The 20,309-nt window shown below is 39.5% G+C and overlaps 1 protein-coding gene across 1 annotated transcript; it reads right to left on the bottom strand.

The window, feature by feature from the left end:
• Nucleotides 1–763: 763 nt before the first annotated feature.
• frk (fyn-related Src family tyrosine kinase) lies at nucleotides 764–17,941 on the bottom strand. The gene is made up of 8 exons (XM_034579250.1): nucleotides 17,249–17,941; nucleotides 14,171–14,292; nucleotides 10,745–10,908; nucleotides 10,439–10,607; nucleotides 9,684–9,842; nucleotides 3,364–3,545; nucleotides 3,017–3,182; nucleotides 764–2,855 (listed from the first exon to the last, which is right to left on the bottom strand). Exons 1-8 carry the CDS (start codon nucleotides 17,635–17,637, stop codon nucleotides 2,647–2,649), a joined length of 1,560 nt encoding a protein of 519 aa, XP_034435141.1. The 5' UTR covers nucleotides 17,638–17,941; the 3' UTR covers nucleotides 764–2,646.
• Between the last annotated feature and the right edge of the window lie 2,368 nt (nucleotides 17,942–20,309).

The following is a 20,309-nucleotide window of genomic DNA, read 5'->3' as shown; positions in this document are numbered from 1 at the left end:
CATGTGATGAATTTTGTCCAAGTTGGCTTGCCATACTCTAATGCAAATCAAACAAACACTAAGTAAACGTCAGTCCTGTACATGTCCTTATAACTTGTTATCAGTGATTGTGGTTATTGTTAAAGTGTAAAGTGTGCGCAGGTCAGGGGGGGGTGAGGAGGAAACAGACTCCGACAGCGACTCTGACACAGACCGGAACTTTAATGAGCGTCTGTCCAGATCATATACTGTATATAAAAAGGTCCTGATGTTATAACTATTCAGCAGCGGGACATCACTAAAAACTAAATGAATCGATGGAGAGTTGTCCGCGTCGCAATGCATCTAAGAATGGAGAAATGTCCACAGCTCTTGTGCTCAGCACTGTGCAGGAGACGTGGAAGGAGGGAGGTTAGAGACTAAGTCTAATCTCCCGACCTGATATTTTGATTGTTTATTCAATCTATATATTTGTTTGACAGGGAAGCTGTGCACAAACAGGACATTAATATAATTTTTTTAAAAGTACCCCAGAAAAAGGTTACCTTCTCTCGAGGAACAAAAAGTGCAGGGGCTCAAGCTCCCTTTAATGTCTATGTGTGCACATGTAAGCAGCTCAATATAAAGCATTGTAGCAACAAAACAAACATTGTGCCTTTACTTTGAAAGTTGCTACCATGACTGAGATCCGCATTATCCCCTTGTTTTCTTATGTAGCAATATTCCTCATTCACAAATACAAAGTAAAAAAATTCAGTTCTAATGAAATACCACAACCAAGATTGTACTAAATATAAATCATTTATTTGTGATAACAATAAAAGGATAATTATGTTAAAATACAGTATGATCATATATAAACACTGGCCTGGTTACAAATTAAAGGGATGGCGTTCATGACACTGAACACAAGACACAAAATCATCAGAGCATGATGATGGCTGGTAGAACAACTGAAGTTAACGTGTCAGACATCGATCAACACAACATGTTGTTCTTAGAAAGATTGTTGCCACAGATCTAAGAGCAGCTGTACACTTCAAACTGAATCAGTAAAAAAGGAGGGATAAATCCAGTGTTGCATAGTTCAGTCACTGAGCCATTACACTGTAGGTCCCACATGAGTATGACTGAAAAAACATTTGACTGAGCGTGATAGATCATAAAAGCAGAAAGGTTAGTGTGCTGTGGCTTAAGGTGTAGTAGCATGAGGGCACCATACAGACCCTGGACTACCAAACACTGTGGCCAAAACAGTGTCAAGGAGAAAAAAACTAAATAAAAAAAACTAATTGCAATTAAAATAATAACTTTTGCCACAATTTTACAGAACATCATGTTTGGCAATCTTTAACATATGTTTAAGGGGGGTCAAACATCTGACAACAATGTTTGATGGACAAAATCTGAATTATATCAATACATCTCCGTCCAACATCTAAACTTCCAAGCAGCTCATTTACAGTAAATTAGATCATCCAACTCTCACTGTTTCTTTCGCAATAAATTAACATTTGGTTACACTGTGATAAACGTGCGGCTAACTGATAGCAACCAAAACTATCAATAGGACAAACAATATTCAGCCTTACATCAAAAAATGTTGAAGGGACATGGATAGTAAGAAAATGGTTTTTGTTTTTTTAGGCATCTCGTTACTGAAACACGACTGATAGAAGGCCACTGACATGATCCTGGGGCTGCCCCCGACCTGACCAGAGAAGACACAACAACCTACCAATTCAGTTTCTGTTGCCACAGTTTTACAATCGAGTGTTTATGTCAATGTCGTCCAAGGAAAAATCTAACATACTTTTGTTTCGATTTTGGATGGATTTAATTTGATTTGGATTTAATCCCTTAACATTACTTTAATCATTTAATGCAAAAGTTGTTCAACCTACAGATAATTCTTCAGTCTTTCGTTCCCCTTTGCCCTACCATATATTTTTATGAATTTTCTTGATTGAGAGAGAAAGTTATATTATGTAATGGAACAGATTGAAGCCATTTTTTTGTAGTTTGTCAATAAAGAGATTGGTAATGTGTTTTCATTTAGTGGGGCTGTAATGGGCTGCCAGGGCCAAATTCAGTTGCCTACATTGGAATAAAAAGAAAAAGATAAACTTGGTTGCTCGCAGTACATATGCAGCCACGAGTGAGCTGAAATGACAGCACCTTCGACTCACCTCAGTCTCACTATCAAAGACACAAAGTATTAGTCACCCTCTAGTAGCTTCCAGTAAAGCTCTGCAGGTGGAAACAATGTGAGCTATGCCGAGTGCAAGAAGAACAGGTTCATCCAGATGGACAGATTGTGCTGCAAGAGGTCTCTTCTATTTAAGGACTAATTTAGAGCTAGGCTTAATGTCTGAAAGTGCATTCCTTTGTCATGCAAAGTGAGACCAGGAGTGTCGGAACTAAGCACACTTGGAAGCAAAAGCTTCCTCACTGTGTGCCAGTTACAGTCACAGTATTCTATCACATGCATATCAAACATTTAGATCCTTCAACTGTTCAAGGAATTTTATATTACATTTCAATGAGTTACTTCATGAAACTTAGTGGAACTCCATATTTGTCTCCATACGAGTATGATTTTGTTTTGCTGCGTTCAGAGTTTTTTGTTGTTGTTTCGCTCAAATGTGTCCCAGACATGTTGGTTTGCTAATAGCGGCTGGCATCGTCATACGAGGTCACATCCAGGTCGAAGTAGTCCTCCAGCTTCCACTGCAGGGTCTCGAACGTGGGCCGGTCCTGTTCATTCTCCTTCCAGCAGTCCATCATGATGTCGTACATGACTTTGTGGCAGTGCGGGGGGCACTGCATCCTGTAGCCCTGGGGAATCCGCTGGACCACTTGGTAGTTGGTCATGGCTGAAACAGTAACAGAGGAACATGATCACTGATCTAACAAGCACTAATGTGGAAGGTTTTGAGAATAAACCGTCACGAAAGAAATAACAATCACACTTTTTAATCATTATGTTCAGTGAATGGTTTCTAAATGATTTATAATGAGGAGATAGAGGTGGTACCTGGGTACGGCATCTGGCCAAATGTCATGATCTCATACAGCAAAACTCCAAAGGACCATACATCAGATTTTATAGTGAACTTGTTGTCATGGATAGCCTCTGGAGCGGTCCACTTCACCGGAAACTTTGTGCCCTCTTTGGCTTCGTACACATTCTCATTCTCTTTCTAGTAACAAAACAAGACACATAATAAAGCTTTACATGCAATATAGATCCACACTTTCACGAAGCTGGATTTAAGAGGAAAATACCTGATGTAATAAACCTGTGTTTTGGGTTGTTGAGTATTAATTAGGTTGTATGTATATATAGCTACATACAGTTTAAACTTGCAAAGTCAAACCCACCATGAAGACCCTGGCGAGGCCAAAGTCGGCGATCTTGCAGATGTTGTTCTCGCCCACCAGGACGTTCCTGGCTGCCAGGTCTCTGTGGATATAGTTCTGCAACTCCAGGAACGCCATGCCTGATGCAACCTGCGCAGCCATCTCGATCTGGTCAGAGATCGCTAGCGTGGTGCCTTTATCCTCTGTAATCGAGGCAGAGACACACAAAATGAGTCTTGGCAGGAAATTTAACAAACACACCAGTAACCAATGCAAATATATTGTGTCGAACAACTTGTACACTTAAGATGTATTCCACCTTTTTACTTGTAGTGAAAACTCGTGAAGACTCCCTCACAAAATCTGACTAATCAATAATCGCATTAAATAAGAATCACAATTTGATATATTTTTTGCCACCCAAATCTACTTGTCTTTTAAGCCAGACAACGTCAGCCGCGTGAGTGTCCTAAAAGAGTGCCTAACTGCCATTAAGGAATGGATGTCACTTAACTTCCTTCAGTTAAATTCAAATAAAACCGAAGTAATAATCTTGGGTCCCGACCAGCTAGCAGGCAGAGCCCCTTTCATTTCTCGATCCCCTGGCAACCAATATTAAACCAACAGCTAAAAATCTAGGTGTCAAATTCGATTCCCGTCTGAATTTTGAAACACACGTTAATGAAATCATTAGATCCTGCGACTTCTGAGGCTGAGAGTAGGTATTTAGTTTAGTTTAAAAAGGCATAGAGGTAATGATGACTGATGTACTGAGCGGGCCACATAGTACACACCTTTCATAGTACTGCCATACAAGCCAGTAGCCAGTCCGATTTACCTTTAGCCTCATTGACCCTCAGGTCCGGCTTTTAACGTTATTGCGATTAAAATGCTGAAACACCTAATAACGCCAAGGTCCAATTGAGTTATTATTACTCAAATGTGATGACACAACTGTTCCTGGTCCACCCCCCCCCCCATCACTCTCTCTTCTCTCCCCTCTTTGTCACCCACCTCTCCTCTCATCCATTTCCGTTTCTCTATAAAGTTTGAGGTCTTGACCTTATTACGTTATGATTTTGCCCTTAAAATTGACCTGAATTGAATAACTTATTATAATTCATTCTTCTTTTTGCTTTGATTTTTTTTGAAGCACTTTGTAACCTTGTTTAGATAAGTGCTATACAAATAAAATTATTATTATTATTATAGTTCACCCCAAAATTTTAATTCACTCATTATCTACTCACCACTTTGCCCATGGAAGGGTGGGTGAAATGTTTACTACTGAAACTCCAAAGTAATTTGTGGACTCAAACACTTCACCCACCCCTTCATCTGCATAGTAGTAGCTGAAGTGGAGACAATGTGTTAAACTTGATATTTGTGACTCTGCACATGTCAAGTCAAGTTAATCTATATAGCACATTTAAAATCAACTGCATTTGCCCAAATTGCTGTATAATAAGACACAAAGAAGAATAAAATAAAAATGATATGAGGATAAAAACAACCTAAGGACACTAAAAAGCCTGCAAAAATATAAGAGTCTTCAGTCTAGTCGTAGATATGTCGACAGAAGGGGAGCACTCTATTGTAAATAGTTAACCCAAGGAACAGCCAAGAGCAGCTGATCAGAAGAACTGAGGGATCGGGGAGTAGAAAGGGGGCAAAAAAGCTCAGATATGTAATTAGGGACGTGGTCAATTAGTGCTTTAAAAAGAAATAGAAGCACCTTAAACTCAATACTATACTTAACCAGAAGCCAAAATGCACAGATGCAAGATGCTGTCTCTCTTCCAGGTACCAGTTATCAGTCTAGTGGCAGCATTCTGCACCAGCTGCAGATGGGACAACTGGCTGATGCCAGGGCATTACAATAATCAAGCCAGAATTGAGATAAGGCATTTGAGACAAACCTCAGGTCACTAAAAGAGAAGAAGGGCTTACGTTTGACAATGTTTCTAAGTTGGAAATAACAGCCTTTCATAACTGAGTTAATGTGAATTTCAGAGCCGGTGAGGTGGTACTGATTTTCTACAGCCCATGTGTGAAGAGAAGGTCAAAACAAGATCATATCCATCTTATCGTCATTTAACTGCAGACAGTTATTTGCCATCCAATGTTTTACATCCTGGAGACATGTCCTAGCTGTGATATAAGACAGTCTCAGGGTGTGTGGTGAATTATGGCTGATGGGGTCACCACACGGACTCAGGGCATCAAACATCAGCTCCTCATGAACGCTGCTCAGAGTGGCCATCACTCTTAACGGAAGTGACACTCACACCACAGACTTTTTTTCTGCAAGGTGAACTCAACATTTATCACAGTAGTACAGTACAGAAGGTCACATGTGAAGCCAATGACAGGTCAAAATACTAATCAGGACCGAGGAGAGTGAGGTGTTCTTCGACAGTGTTTTTATGTGACACTGAAAATCCAGGTCGCACTAAGCCAGCATTTGACAACTCTACCACTGCCATCCATTTCTTTTACTTTCCCATCATTCTTTTCATCATCGACATATTTACAGATTCCTTTTCAATAAATGTCAATTTTTTTTTTTTAAAAGCCCATTTTAACTCTGAACAAAACCTCCACCATTGAAGCAAAATTGAGCGTTAGGCAGCATGTTAAAGATGAGTTCTGAACTCTGGCTTTAAAATTCTTACAAGAAGTGAAGTTGAATAATGAAACGATCTAAAATAGGTAGGTTGACTACATTACTGTGCAAATGTGGGCTCCGCATTTTAACTCACTGCAGTCAACACATTTGACGTGGGCTGCAGTTTGACATCTGTTCACAGTTTAACAACACGGAGGGATTGTTGAGGAAAAACTGAAAAGAAAACTTCCAGTGTGTCAGACTGCTTTAACTGAGATGAAGCTGAGCCTAAAAACTAACCTGACCTGGGAACTTAAGTCACACAATTCAGGACACACAATTTCCTGTTTTGATGAACCTTGATATAATTGGTAAAAATATAAATCCCTATACCAAGGGACGTCTGTAATCTCATTCACGCTCCCTCTTTCGCTACATTGATTGCAGGGATGTCACGATATGACGTTTCGGTGCCACGATTATTGTCAAAGGAAATATGGCGGTTTCTACCATTATCGATACTATAGAAGGAAAAAGACACACAACAAGCAATATATAGCTAATAATATAGCTAATGAACTAAAATATGTATTATTATCATCAACTATATCCAGTTAGTTTGGCTATTCAAAAGTAATTTATGTAAGCTATTTAAGTTGCTTTATTTTGGAAGGTTCCGCTGCGCAGATCACCTGTTTTTGTTAACCGCACATCAAAACCGGTGTCTGCCCTTATTCTTTCTTTCATTTTTGCGTCGGCCAAGTGTTAGACCAGTGGTGTCAAACTCAATCACAGAGAATCAAAAACTGGTACTACGTCGAGGGCCAAACAAGTATTTATCAACATTTATTAAACAGGATAGACATGATATTGGATAAAGCGCAAAAAGAAAACATATTTAGGTAGGCAACATTCTTCTTTTGTGTACATGTGCCAGAGCCAGATGTCTTGCATCTTTTCTTGGCTGCTAGTTCATTAATGTTTGGGGTTAGGTTCTGTGCTGTGGAAACCCTCAAGATGGAGTGAAGGTGTGCATCAGTGAGACGACTGGGTTTTTGTTCGTCTTCATCACAGAGAAAAGCTCCTCACACAGGTACGCAGTGAGCATACCTGGATACATTCGCTGGAGTGAACGTCACTCACGTTCAAGTTCATCATAACTGATTCGTTCAGTTCATGGTTCACGATGCGGGCCAGTTAAGATAGACATATGATATTTTATCGTGGGACGGATATAATTGTACCACGGGCCAGAAGTGGCCCGCAGGCCTTGAGTTTGACATGTCTGTGTTAGACACTTCAGAGGAACTCAGGAGCTCTGACACCGACATTTGCATTCTGCGATTATTAGAGTTCATGTCTGAAAGCAGCTAGCTAGTAGTATTTCCTTTTTTGGCAATACATTAACGGTCCTTTATGAACATTCATTTACATCAGATATAATAATATCCCCAGACAGTGCAAGTAAAATCTGTGCGTTCCCATTGATGACTCTGAGAAAGCGTACCATTTTTCATGCAAAGTTCAGAGATAAGGGTTATCAAGTGCCTTTATGGCCTCTGTGAGCTCTGTGTCACAGCCAAACTACAATAACTAACTTCCTGTTGTATGCTGGATGATTGTGTCCCTTTTATTAATTAATTACATCACTCCTGTCCTTCAGCAGCTTCATAGGCTCCCGGTCAAATACCGCGTTGCTTTTAAGAATCTGCTCCTCACCTTTAAGGCCATCCATAATCTCACTCCTCTGTACCTTTCCGAACTCCTGCACATTGACACAAACTCAGGTCTTCCATCAACCTCACTGTACCACCTGCCCACTTGAGAACGATGGGATCTAGACCCTTCAGCGGCTCTGCTCCCCACCTCTGAAACTCCCTCCCACCAGACATCCGTAACATCGACTCTCTCTCCATTTTCAAATCCTGCCTCAAAATCCATCTTTTTTAACTGTCATATTCAGTCTGATTGTTTGCCATTTACAACCTACATAATGTTTTATTCACTGTTCATTTTATTAATATTTTTGATATATAGTTTTTTTGTTCTGTTTTTAAATCACCTTGTAAAGTGACCTTGAGTGCTGTGAAAGGCACCTATGACTAAAATGTATTATTATTATAATTATTATTATTTTCCTGGGTTTCTCCCACACACACACTTAATTTTGGCAGCCGCCATGGTACCTATGTAAACAGAGGCCAACGTGTATATACACTTTAGTTTTTGTATCTTTCCGAGAGAACAACACACTCTACGATTGATTAACTGGTGAACAACTACCCCTCCCATACCCGTTTGTTCTGGCACAGAAACACAATGGCTTTATAGACGCCCTGATCTACGCCTCAGGACAGTTTTATCATGGAGGTCTGCACGGAGTTCCTTGGATTTCATTGCTTGATGTTTCCCTGACATTCAGTGTGAAATATGGGACCTTATACACACAGGTGTATACTTATCTAAACTCACAGTGTAGTAGTAGACGCATATCGAGTATGAGTAGAGGGTCGGAATACTTAAGTAATTAAGAAATTTCAGCTTTAGAGTTCTAAATACATGTAGTCAATTTGTTATTGTGGGTTATTGAGTGTAGATTGATGGGTAAAAATTGTAGTTTTTTTTCATGATCATTAAAAAATAAAACACAACACAACACAAAGTTTACAGAAGTGAAATAGTCTGTACGTGTTTTAAGTTTTGGTAAGGCTTCAACGAATGCAAGTATGCAAGTTATATTATTTGGTATTTGATTATTATTTGATATTATGTCGAAAAAAAAATAGCTGACTCTGAATTAATCTTATGCTGATGGGGCACCACATATGCTATCCCTGTATTTATCCATTCAAGCAATTTATCTCATATAAAACTAGAAGGGCGCTAGGATAGTGCCAACCTCTACGAAGGCAAACGCCCTACGTCGCTATGTTAAAGAAAGTGAAAAAAAATCCAAACATTGGAATTTAATGGTTTTCCTACTAGAGATACTGGGAACCTCTCAACATTATTTCGAGGAAATTTGTGTTAGTTTTGGAATAATCCTGTAGACAGAGACGGATGGAAAGGCAGACAGAGACAAACAAACAGCAATGAAAACATAACCTCCTAGACAGAGGTAACAACACCTGAGAGTGGAAGGGAAGCTGTGTTGTTGCAACCAAGGTTTTCACATTGTGTCAACAGAACAAATGCAGGCTCAGACACTTCCCCTGCAATACCCAGAATTTTCTCTTAAGCAATGAAATCACTTTGGTGCAAAATGTGGCCTTTGCTCCTCAACTCATCTGCTGAAATATGTATGGCTGCAAATAAAGTTTAGATTCAAAATTTAAACTGCTTCTCTTTCTCTGGTTTAAATCCCTGTATTGCATTGATTTAGGGTTGGGCCTTAAAATAATATCAATTATCGCAATATAAATTTCAACAAGAATATAACATTGATATATTGCTTATGCATTGTATAAACACAGTGAGGAGATACAACACATCATTGTTCTACCTCATATCGTAGTCATGTTTAGCAGTCATGTCTTAAACTCTTCCTCAATGAGAAGAGAATTGACAAACCCATGACATCATTTTTGGGCGTATCGTTCAGCCGTAGACTGACCCTTGCCACAGGCAGATAGACTGATTTCAAAGAGCCGCAGCAGGGCTGTCATTGGACTCTGATCCCGTTATAAAGCAGCAGTAGTAATCACATGTGTAGATTAAAACAAGGCCGTCTTACTCTGGAGGTAATCCAGCAGGCTGCCGTTCTTCATCAGCTCTGTGATGATGTAGATGGGCTCCTCCATGGTGCAGACCGCATACAGCTGGATCAGCTTGGCATGCCGCAGCCTCTTCATGATCTGAGCCTCTCTCAGGAAGTCCTCGGGATCCATGGTACCTTGAAAAGATGTTCTGTGATTTTGAGATCTTGTTTTGTTTTTTTGCAAATTTAGCAACAGCTTGGGTGATGCACAATATCTGGTGTCAAGTTTGAATACTAAAGCAGTGGCAAGAAGCAGTGAATTATATTTTGTGTTTATAAATACATTTGTCTTCATATATGGTCAGATCTTCATCTAAATTAATACCAATACAGGGAATGAACAGTATAGTCTTTCTGAAACCCGAGAGTGATTTTTATAAATTTTTCTCACAAGACAAGGTTCTACATGTTGTCATAAATTCTTGTTTAGGTTAGTGCAGTTCCATCCACCTCTTAGTCAAACACCTAACCCGTCTCCATATTGTTTCGAATGCTGCAGCTAACTGGCATCAGCAGAAAGATGACGCCATATCACTCAGATACATAATTAATTTTTATGCTAATATCATCAGTGTAATCAGCTTTCAGTGTATTTTTACTTATTATTTGTGTAGCACCAAGCCAAAAACAGAGAAGAAGAAACTAAATGATTTCGGACAAACAGACTCAATCGTATTATTCCCCTGCATCATTTGCCGGAGGGAGAAAATAAAAATTATTATTTCATGTACCAGGTTTGAGGGTCTTCACTGCGACTGCTGTGGTTTCGTTCCAGATGCCCTCGAAGACTTCACCAAACTGACCCGCTCCCAGCTTCCTCAGCAGCTTGATGGAGTTGCGGTCAATTTCCCATTGGTCCACTGTGTTGTAGGACATACCATGAGTCTGTGGAGCCTCCATCTACAGGGAAGAGTTACCATTTACCAAGATGATAATTTATCTTTACACAGCAACAATAGGTGAACAAGGTAATGATGGAATTTAGAAACATAAACAGGGTGTGTTTACTTCATGTTGTACAGCACTGTGTGCTTTACCTTTTTGCATGGTTCAACCAGACGCACACAGAGGCCATCAGCCTGTTCGGAGTAATGTTCTACCAACTCCTTAATTGTTGGAAAGCATCTCGACGTCGACACAAAGTATTGACCATTCTCCCTTTTTCTCAGCTTGTAATGCTTCACCTTCCCGCCGTCCAGCACTGAAAGACACATCAGCATCTAGGTTTATGCCCGAGACTCAAGTCCTGTCATGTTGAAGGCAGCTACCTGCTGCAGTTGTAAATGAGGTTGAAGAGAGTAGTGAGACTGAACCAGGTCAGTAAAGTTTTGAGCCATTAAATCCAAACGGCGAATTGAAAGAGATGAGGGAAGCACAGTTGGTGATAATTCTCTATGTGTTTTTCACTATGAATGGTAGCTTTCACAGTTCATGTGGTCATTTGATCAATTACTTATAAGAAAATAATGTATACAGTACAGTGGCTTATGGAGTTGACTATAAATGTCCATTACAGATATACAAAAATACAGTCCCGGTAAAATGATTGGCACCTCTGAGTGCAAACATGCTAAATTATTCAGAATATGGTCTGAAACAAATACAAATTAACCTGCTTTGTTAAGCAAGAATGTTTTCATAAAATGTCCAAGGTTACTGAAAAATAAAAAGGAAAAAAATAAATTTATACCAACACAGAATGTAACCCAGGCACGATTATTTGTTTGCCCTAACCCTAACCCAACAAGGATGGACTCTCATGTTTCTGTAGTCATCTACATTTGTGTAGCACCTCTTTGCTGTGAGTCTCTCTGCTATGTGCTCAAGCTCTTTTAAACTTGCAAGAGTCCTTTTTGATTTCAACTCTATCCAAAGGTTTATAATGCGATTTGGTCAGGACTCATCATTGGCCAGTTTTGAACAGTCCATCTTTTACTTTTGAACCAGTGTTTTGTGATGCTTGATGTGTGGTTTGGATGTTTGGTCCCGCTAAGACTCAAACATTGTTTCTTGACACTAGATAACACATTTCACTCTAAGATGCCTTGGTAATCTTAGATGTCATCGTTCTTTTGACACATTAATTGCCGGCCAAATCAGAATATCATGATCAAAGGCCTACCATGTTTTAATGTAGGTTGACGATTCTCTCTTTATGGGCTTTATTTTGGACACATATAAACTGATGCACTTCATTCCAAAAGATCTCTAATTCGGCTTCATCTCTCCATAGAACATTAACCAACAAAACTCTTAGTTTTGCATTCTTGTGCCTTTCTTTCAATACTGATGTCCTCCTTGGCCCTAAACATGGAGCCCTACGTGGTTACTGTCCAGACCTGTGGCACAGGCTGAAACCAACAGTCCAGATTGCTGAGCCTGAAGCTGGTCAGAAATCGTGCATGTGATTTTCGCAATATCGCTACAAACCTTTGCAGACACACACACAGTTTTTTTCTAAGCACAGTTTCAACAATTTATGACTGTGGAACTTCTTAATAACATTACAGGCTGTTCAAACAGTGATTTTAGGATCATTGGTAATTGAATTGTAGGGTTTGGAAGTATTTTTTTTAATATAATGGTATTTCTGACACCATCTTGTCTTTGCAATTGTGAAAATAACATGCAAAGCCCCTCCTGAAAATCTATCAATCATTGGTTATTTTAAATGAATCAAAAGGGTACCAATAATTATGTGCAGTGTACATTTTGTTTCTATATTTTTAATTTCACAATATGGAACCATTTTTTGCTGTTGAGTTACTTTGGACATTTCATGAAACATTCTTAGTATACAATAAATAATAAAATAATTTACTTTAAAATAATTTCTGTACTGGTAAGGTGGCAGTGAACATCTTGACCAGGACAGTACACAATGCTTTTATTTAACAGACCCATCACTGTGTGTGAAAATACAGAATGTATAAAGTTGTTGCTGAATTTTTATACAGAAGTCTATGTTAAATCTGACTGGAAAAGTTACTAAGCCTGGTCACTTTCTGCATTGTCATGATGTCAATATTGCAAAAAATTATAAGAAAAATAATATGAAAACACAAAGTTATGTTATTTTCCAGTATTTTTCAATTCAACTGTTTTCCTCACAGGTGTTGACCTAATAATTCATGCACTAAAACAGTAAATCAACCCATGGATAGTGTTTGTGAAATGAACTAGAGTGTTAGTGACTGAGCATGGAAAGAATTTGTCTGTAATGGAAAGAGCAAGGCCAGTGAAAAGACAGATTAGATGAGACAGAGAGATAAAGTTATCACACTGCTTTTATAGCAGCAGAGGTCTCTATTTATTTAACTTGATGACCTTCAAATCATCAATCATTTAATTGAAGGGACGGAACAAATGAATCACTGAACAGTGCTTGCCTGGGGAGAAGCAGAGAAGCACACAGGCAGAGGAATGCGAAAAGACACACACAACAAGATGTTCGATATTGTCAGCTAATGCAATAATGGTTGTTTACAGGGATTTTGTATCAATGAAAATACGAAATAATACACTTGTACAAGAGTTTGTTCATTCCCTCCCACACCAACTACATCTTCTGTCATCCATAGTTATTAATTAATCAGGTACATAAAAATCTTTGATCTGATTTTGTTTAGCTCTGCTTTTATCTATGAATTGCCACAAGATATGATGGAAGGATGCAGTGTGGGTCTGGAAGGAACCCATTGAAGTTTGGTATGGATCCAAATAAATGGGTGGGTCCAGGAAATTATTAAAACTTTCTCAGTAGCTTTTCCCACAGAATTCATTCAATCTATGGAAGTGGCGAAGGTGCATATGCATGAATGTCGCCTTCACAATCAAAAGATTCTGATTGACAGGTACAAATGAAAGAGTGAAAAACAAGACTTTGTTTTGACATTTTCACAGGAAATAATGCATGGATCTAGATACAAAAAAAAACTGCCATATCTAGGGGACTGATATCTATAATTGTGTACAATTTGGTATGGCTAGATTGAATTTAAACGGACTGCTATGCGCTCTTCTAGTTTTTTTATTTGGCGTTTAAATGTCTCTATAGCATCTGCCAAACAGTGGCCAATAACCACAATGAACATAGTCCAAAAGAATATTAAGAATCATAAAGTTGAAGTTAGAAAAGTGATTCAGCAGTGCCAGTTAAATAGCAATATCTATATAAAGTTAACATTAGCTAGCTAATAAGCATATTGGTTATACATATACCCAACCAAGCAAAGTTGTAGCGCCAAAACCCTGACTGTATCAAATTGAGTAGGGGGGGTGTATGATATTATTTCTTATGAATTCTCCATTGTTAGAGAAAATGTAATTTGTTATTACAAAATATACAGGAGATTGTGTCATTTCATTTTTTGTAGCATAATGTTCATATTGATGAGCTATGGTTTCAGTGGGAAGTTTATTAAAAACTGATGTTGCTGATTTAGCTTCTAATCTTAGCTCACCTGAGAGGGAGAGGTCTCCTGTCTGGGTCTCAGAGTTTCTGATGAGGAAGGCACCATGCCGGTTCCCTCCAGCCAGCAGCATCTTGTCCGCATCCTGACGCTTGGTGTCGGGGAAATACCATCTGGAAATCAGAAATTGGGCAAAGAAGGTGGTCAAGCACATTCCAGACATGTTTGAGTATAAATACTAATAACTTAATGAACCCAACGGTTCCCACAATGAGCAAACACTTGTAACCGTGGAGAGAAAATAAAATCCCTTTTAACTTAAAGAAACCTCCAACAGACTTGTTCACTGCCATTGTTGTCCTCAAGCTATTACAACACATCAGTGAACCACATTGTCTAATGGAGACGTGTTCTTTAACTACCATGAACATAAACAGTGAGGCTTATTTACACTGAATCACAAATACACCTTATTGTTGCTGGAAATTCTCAACAGAGCCTGAAATATGGATTCATCTGCTGCTGAAAGTAGTCTGCAACAAATAAACTACACTGAAGGTCAAAGGTTTTAGAGCACCTGCTTTGTTCAAGTTTTCATTGAAATGTAAGCAATTCAAGCCCACTGTATAATTACCTCAAGTAAAAAAATAGATTGTATCAGAAAGGGGTCTTTTTGAGGGATTGAAAAACTGGTTCACATTCACTTTTCCTTCTGCAAATTAATCCTTAAAAAAGGTATGCAAACTGTTTCAACAATGTCCCAACCAGTTGTTCGTTACAAACTCTGTTGGTACAAAGGCTGTGTTAGTACACCCTCTGATGCACCATTACTCTACAGCAGGAAGTAGTACTTTATACTTCTACAAGACTGGTTGATCAGAGGTTCATCCTACAGCAAGCTAATAGTCACAATATTAGAAGAACAGAGAGCAGACGGAGGTTTTACCGAGCAGCACAGACTCTAGACTCAAACCTCATGGAGCTGGTTTGGGAAGAACTGAACAGAAGCTGAGAGCAAAGTAAACTATAAGTGTGCAACACACGAGAGGGAAGGAACTACAGTTAGTGACATTCCCCCCCCCCTCCACTTCTGTCATTCTGCATGTATCTCTTACTCCAGAGCTGAAGGGTTCAGATGTGACGCTACTATTCAAATATTATTTATTTATTACCCTATTGTTTAGATAAAGCAGTAGTGCTGCCATCATTGCTGCTGTTATCATTAGTAACATTACCACATGTATACGCATCACTATTGTTACACAACTGTTCCACTGTAGCCAAGTGTAATACTCATTGCTCACTGTTCCCACAGCTGTTGGGTTTCTCCATAAGATTGTAAGGTCTCAACCACATTACATAAAGTGCCATAACATCGAAGAATTACGTTGTGATTTGATGCTTTAAAAATAAATTGAACATTAAAAGTGTGTTTGGCAGCTGAATAGTCTGAGTAGTCTAAATGTAGACTAACAATAAAGATTAAAAAGTCCTACATTTAATTTGTTCTATGCTTTATTAGAACAGAAAGGCCTAACAATTTTCCATGTGGAGGTTTTCTAAAACTTTTGACCAGTAGTGCATTTCTTTCTGCTTCTGAAACATTTGTTCTGAACTATAGTTCTTTGCTGTTTTAGGAGATGACTTAACATTTTATTAAAGTCTATATTCATGAGCTATTTATAAATATCATCAGTGGGACCCAATGTCCTTGGGGTTGAGAGCCAGAGAAAGGGTAAGGGAGTTGGAAAATATGAATGGACAAATTACTATTGTCATTTTTGTTAACTACCCAGCATTATCCATTAAGGCGGATATTCTTTACTCCTACCTTGATTTCAAATGATGCATTATACTAAAACAAGTACTTAGTTCAATTACCACAAACAGGGGTGGATCAGGGCCCCTGGCAGGCCAATCTGGCCCTAATTAAACAAAAACAGATTAAAAGTAAGTTAAAACAAGAAATACAATGCACTGATGTATTAGTAAATGATTCATTTCAAATGGAAAGCTAAAGCCCTAACACTTAAAAAGAAAAAGAGAGAAGTACGGCCTGAGCTTAAAAAGGCTTTACCCTCAGATATGTTTGTATTCGACAAGCAGTAAGATTTTTACAACACGGTGTTATGCAACACCCACTTATTCATTCTGTCTCACATCATTCCCATCCAGCATGTGACTCAAGTGAAACTATGACAAATGGCAACTAAGACGGGTCGAGGTAATGAAAAACTATTTATCCTTGAAAACACAAACAGGAACAACCAGAGTTCAGCTGAGCAGGAACAGGTTTGACTGAGGTGCAGAGCAGGATGACAATGCAAAGAACCAGGTTGGACGTTTCTGTGACGCATTTAGATAACAGATCAACATATCAAGGTCTTGGACAAAATATTCTATTGACAACATGCAGCTCAAATGATATTTTCTTGCAGAAGCAGTCATACGCATTAAACCGTCCATCAAGCACAGGCGGTTTTGGTGCACTAGTTATGATCTTGTGTTTCTGGGCCCTACCTTCCTGGGAATTGTTAACCTGTGAGCTTAGTCCTCCTGCTCACAGGTAATTATTAACCAGCTTAACCCATGATTGAAAACATCAGGACTAAAGTCAGAGTAATGTGGCCTGCCATCACATTTTACAGTGGATTACCTCAGTGGGGGGACAGCTACTGTATATTTGTTAGTATAGACTAGGGGTGGGAGAAAATATCGATCACGTAATATATCGTTGTCCTGACTCGAGATAGGACTATAGATATGCTGACACTAAATCTTGATATTAAGATATTTAGTTATAGTTTGGACTCTTGTCAGTTTATGGTTATTTTACATTGGAGTGATGGTGCGTGTGGACATTGACAAGACACACAGTGTTAAAGACTAAAGAGACACCGAGATGAGACTCGATGCACTTTTTTGGACATGGTTTCATCTCAGTTTCTGTCAAACTCCCAGTGAATAAATACACACATCTCTCACTTTTTCCTCTTGTATCTTGATATTATCGTGATCGTGGCCCATGTTTGGTATCGTGAGTTACCCTCTACCATAGACGTTCCAAATGTGTCCATCATCTCAGATAGAGGAACAACAAGGAGGACGATCACAAGCAACAATACTCACGGTTCTGCATCGATACTCTCCACAGGTGCCACATAGTTGGCGGGGATGTATCCCTTTTTGGAGGCGGACAGGCCGGTGACGGCTTTGGCAAACCACCAGTCACCAGTGCTTTTGTCCAGAGCCTCTAAGATGTCTTCGGTTTGGAAGCTGAGGTCCTCCTCGGTGCGAGCGGAGTAGTCGTACAGGGCGATGTAAAAGTCCCCCGAGTTGTCCGCCGGCCGCCAGCTCTTCCTCTCGGCGGGGGGCGCTGCGCGGCTCTGGGCTGCGGGGTTCACTATCACCGCGCCGACTTTGTCCTCGGACCCGCTCTCCCCCTTAGACTGACCCGGCTTCTTGAAACACGCCAGAAACCTCCGCCAACACGCAGACAGACTCTTCTGGACCTCCATGGCCGGTCAATCACTGCGGGTCATTCTGTGTCGGGAATACAGACGGAAGTGGGTTTGGGAGGAAATCCCTGCTCCGCGCTCATGATAGACGATCCATTAAAAAAACAACGAGAGGTTTGTGGATAATCCCAGAATCAGACAGCGAGCTGGGCACACTGAGTCAGGTAGAAGGAAGTGTGTGTGTTTTTGTGTGTGAGTGTGTGAGTGGAGTCCATGGTTCATTTCCCTGTGGAAATCACCTGCACCTGCTCAGGAATGGGGAGCGGCCCACGTCACCATCACTCAGGTGTCCTCTGGCGGCCATGTTGGAGCATAGCACTGGTCATTAGCTATGTACTTTTACCTGTGTGTGTGTGTGTGTGTGTGTGTGTGTGTGTGTGTGTGTGTGTGTGTGTGTGTGTGTGTGTGTGTGTGTGTGTGTGTGTGTGTGTGTGTGTGTGTGTGTGTGTGTGTGTGTGTGTGTGTGTGTGTGTGTGTTTGCGCTCTTGTACAGATATCTTTGTGAGGACCATTTTGGGAAAGTGATGACATTTTGGCCGGTCCTCACTTTCTGACCCACCAGACTTGATTTTAAGGTTATAATTAGGGTCAGGTTAGGGTTATGTATTTAGTTGTGATGGTAAAGGTTAGGGTAAGGTGCTAGGGAATGCATTATGCCAATGAGTGTCCTCACTAAGATAGATGTACAAACGTGTGCGTGTGTGTGCACATGTCTTTCTATAGTTATAAGGGCCAGTTTTAGTTCAATACCATCATTCTTAGGACATTTTGCTGGTCCTCACAAATTGGAAGGGTTAGGCATTTAGTTGTGATGGTTAAGGTTAGAGTAAGGGGCTAGGGAATGTATTATGTCAATGAGTTTCCTCACAACAATCTCAGATAGATTTGAGTGTGCACATGCTTTTCTTCTCATTCAAATAAACTGGTGCAGTCTCCATCCTAAACATGTCTGTTTGAAATGGGTTGTTTGCATCGCCGTGTTAATGCTCGTTGCAGCTTTCTTTGTGAAAATATAAAAGTGACCTGCAGTAGCTGAGCAGCGGCAAGTAAAGTGAACATGCTGTTGCGATGGACAAACAACTGTTCTCAGGATATGCGTTCTACAAGCAGACACTCTTTTAAAGAGATAGTAAAACAATGTGTCATTTATTGTTGTGTGTGTGTGTTTCTGTCGTTGGCTACATTTGGAGACTAAAAAACATTAATTGGGGACAAAAGCTCTGTCCCCATTCGGGAAACATTCAATATGGAACAACAACATTGCAATAAATCGTAAAAAAAAAGGCAAAGGTGCAAGACTGTGTATATAATTAAGAGTGAAGGAACTATGCATTCCATAAACCATTGCAAATGATTCCTTGCCAAAGACTTCCAGTGAGCTTCTTCTTTAATTTAACATTGTTGTTAGTGTAGTTCTGCAATATATTGAATGTTTAGGGTTTCATATAGTGTGTAGTATAGTAACCTAATGTAGTAACGCTGAACGATCCAATCGTAGCCGACACGATTTTCACGGTTGCGGTATACATTTCCATGGTAACAGCAAGCTCCACCACTTAGAGACACTGAGCATTGAGGCAAGTGCAGTTCTTCTTCTTGACATTGCAAATGAAATACCTTTTTCTTAAAACCCAGTTGATATCATACATACTTGTGGCATATAATGTTGTTTCACAATCTCGTTGCTTCTGCTAAATCTACATTGGATGGTAACAATGTTATGGCTGATAATCAAAAGCTCTATTTAGAAAATGAATTAGATTTTTTACGCAGTTGAACTCTATTGATGACACCTGTGGGTGGTCTTTAATGCTTAAGACCAACAGAAAACCAAGAAAACACAACAACATAGCTTCATAGACATACACACGTGGACAAAATTGTTGGTACCCTTCTGTTAAAGAAAGAAAAACCCACAATGGTCACTGAAATAACTTGAAACTGACAAAAGTAATAATAAATAAAAATGTACTGAAAATTAATTAATGAAAATCAGACATTGCTTTTGAGTTGTGGTTCAACAGAATCATTTAAAAAAAACGAACTAATGAAAATGGCCTGGACAAAAATGATGGTACCCCTAGAAAAGATTGAAAATCATTTGACCATAGGGACATGGTTAAACTAAGGTGTGTCCTCTAATTAGCATCGCAGGTGTCTTCAAACTTGTAATCAGTCAGTCTGCCTATTTAAAGGGTGGAAAGTAGTCACTGTGCTGGTATCATGGTGCGTACCACACTGAACATGGACCACAGAAAGCAAAGGAGAGAGAGTTGTCTCGGGAGGTTAGAAAGAAAATTATAGACAAGCATGTTAAAGGTAAAGGCTATAAGACCATCTCCAAGCCATATATACCTCTACATAGAAGGGTAATGAATGAGTAGGTGATTTCGGATGCAGCCATGTATTAATACCAGGTAAATGTAATCCCAATTCACAAACACATTTAGTCAGAGTTATTAAAAAAATGTAGCATTTTCATACCAAAAAAGACTTTACACCTTGTACACAAGATATTAGGTACAGGGGGGTTATCAGGGGCCTAGTGGCTAATGCTTGCTTCCCAAAGTTTTAACCGGCCCTGAAAAATCCGAATGCGCTTTACAAATTCCCTTTGCGCACCTATACGGAGCATTACGGTTTCGTTGCACACCCGGAAGCACTGTACGCAC

This window comes from Hippoglossus hippoglossus, chromosome 24 (assembly GCF_009819705.1).
Source record: "Hippoglossus hippoglossus isolate fHipHip1 chromosome 24, fHipHip1.pri, whole genome shotgun sequence".
NCBI lineage: Eukaryota > Metazoa > Chordata > Actinopteri > Pleuronectiformes > Pleuronectidae > Hippoglossus > Hippoglossus hippoglossus.
The sequence above is the reverse complement of the archived record's forward strand: the minus strand, read 5'-3'. Positions and strand labels throughout refer to the sequence as shown.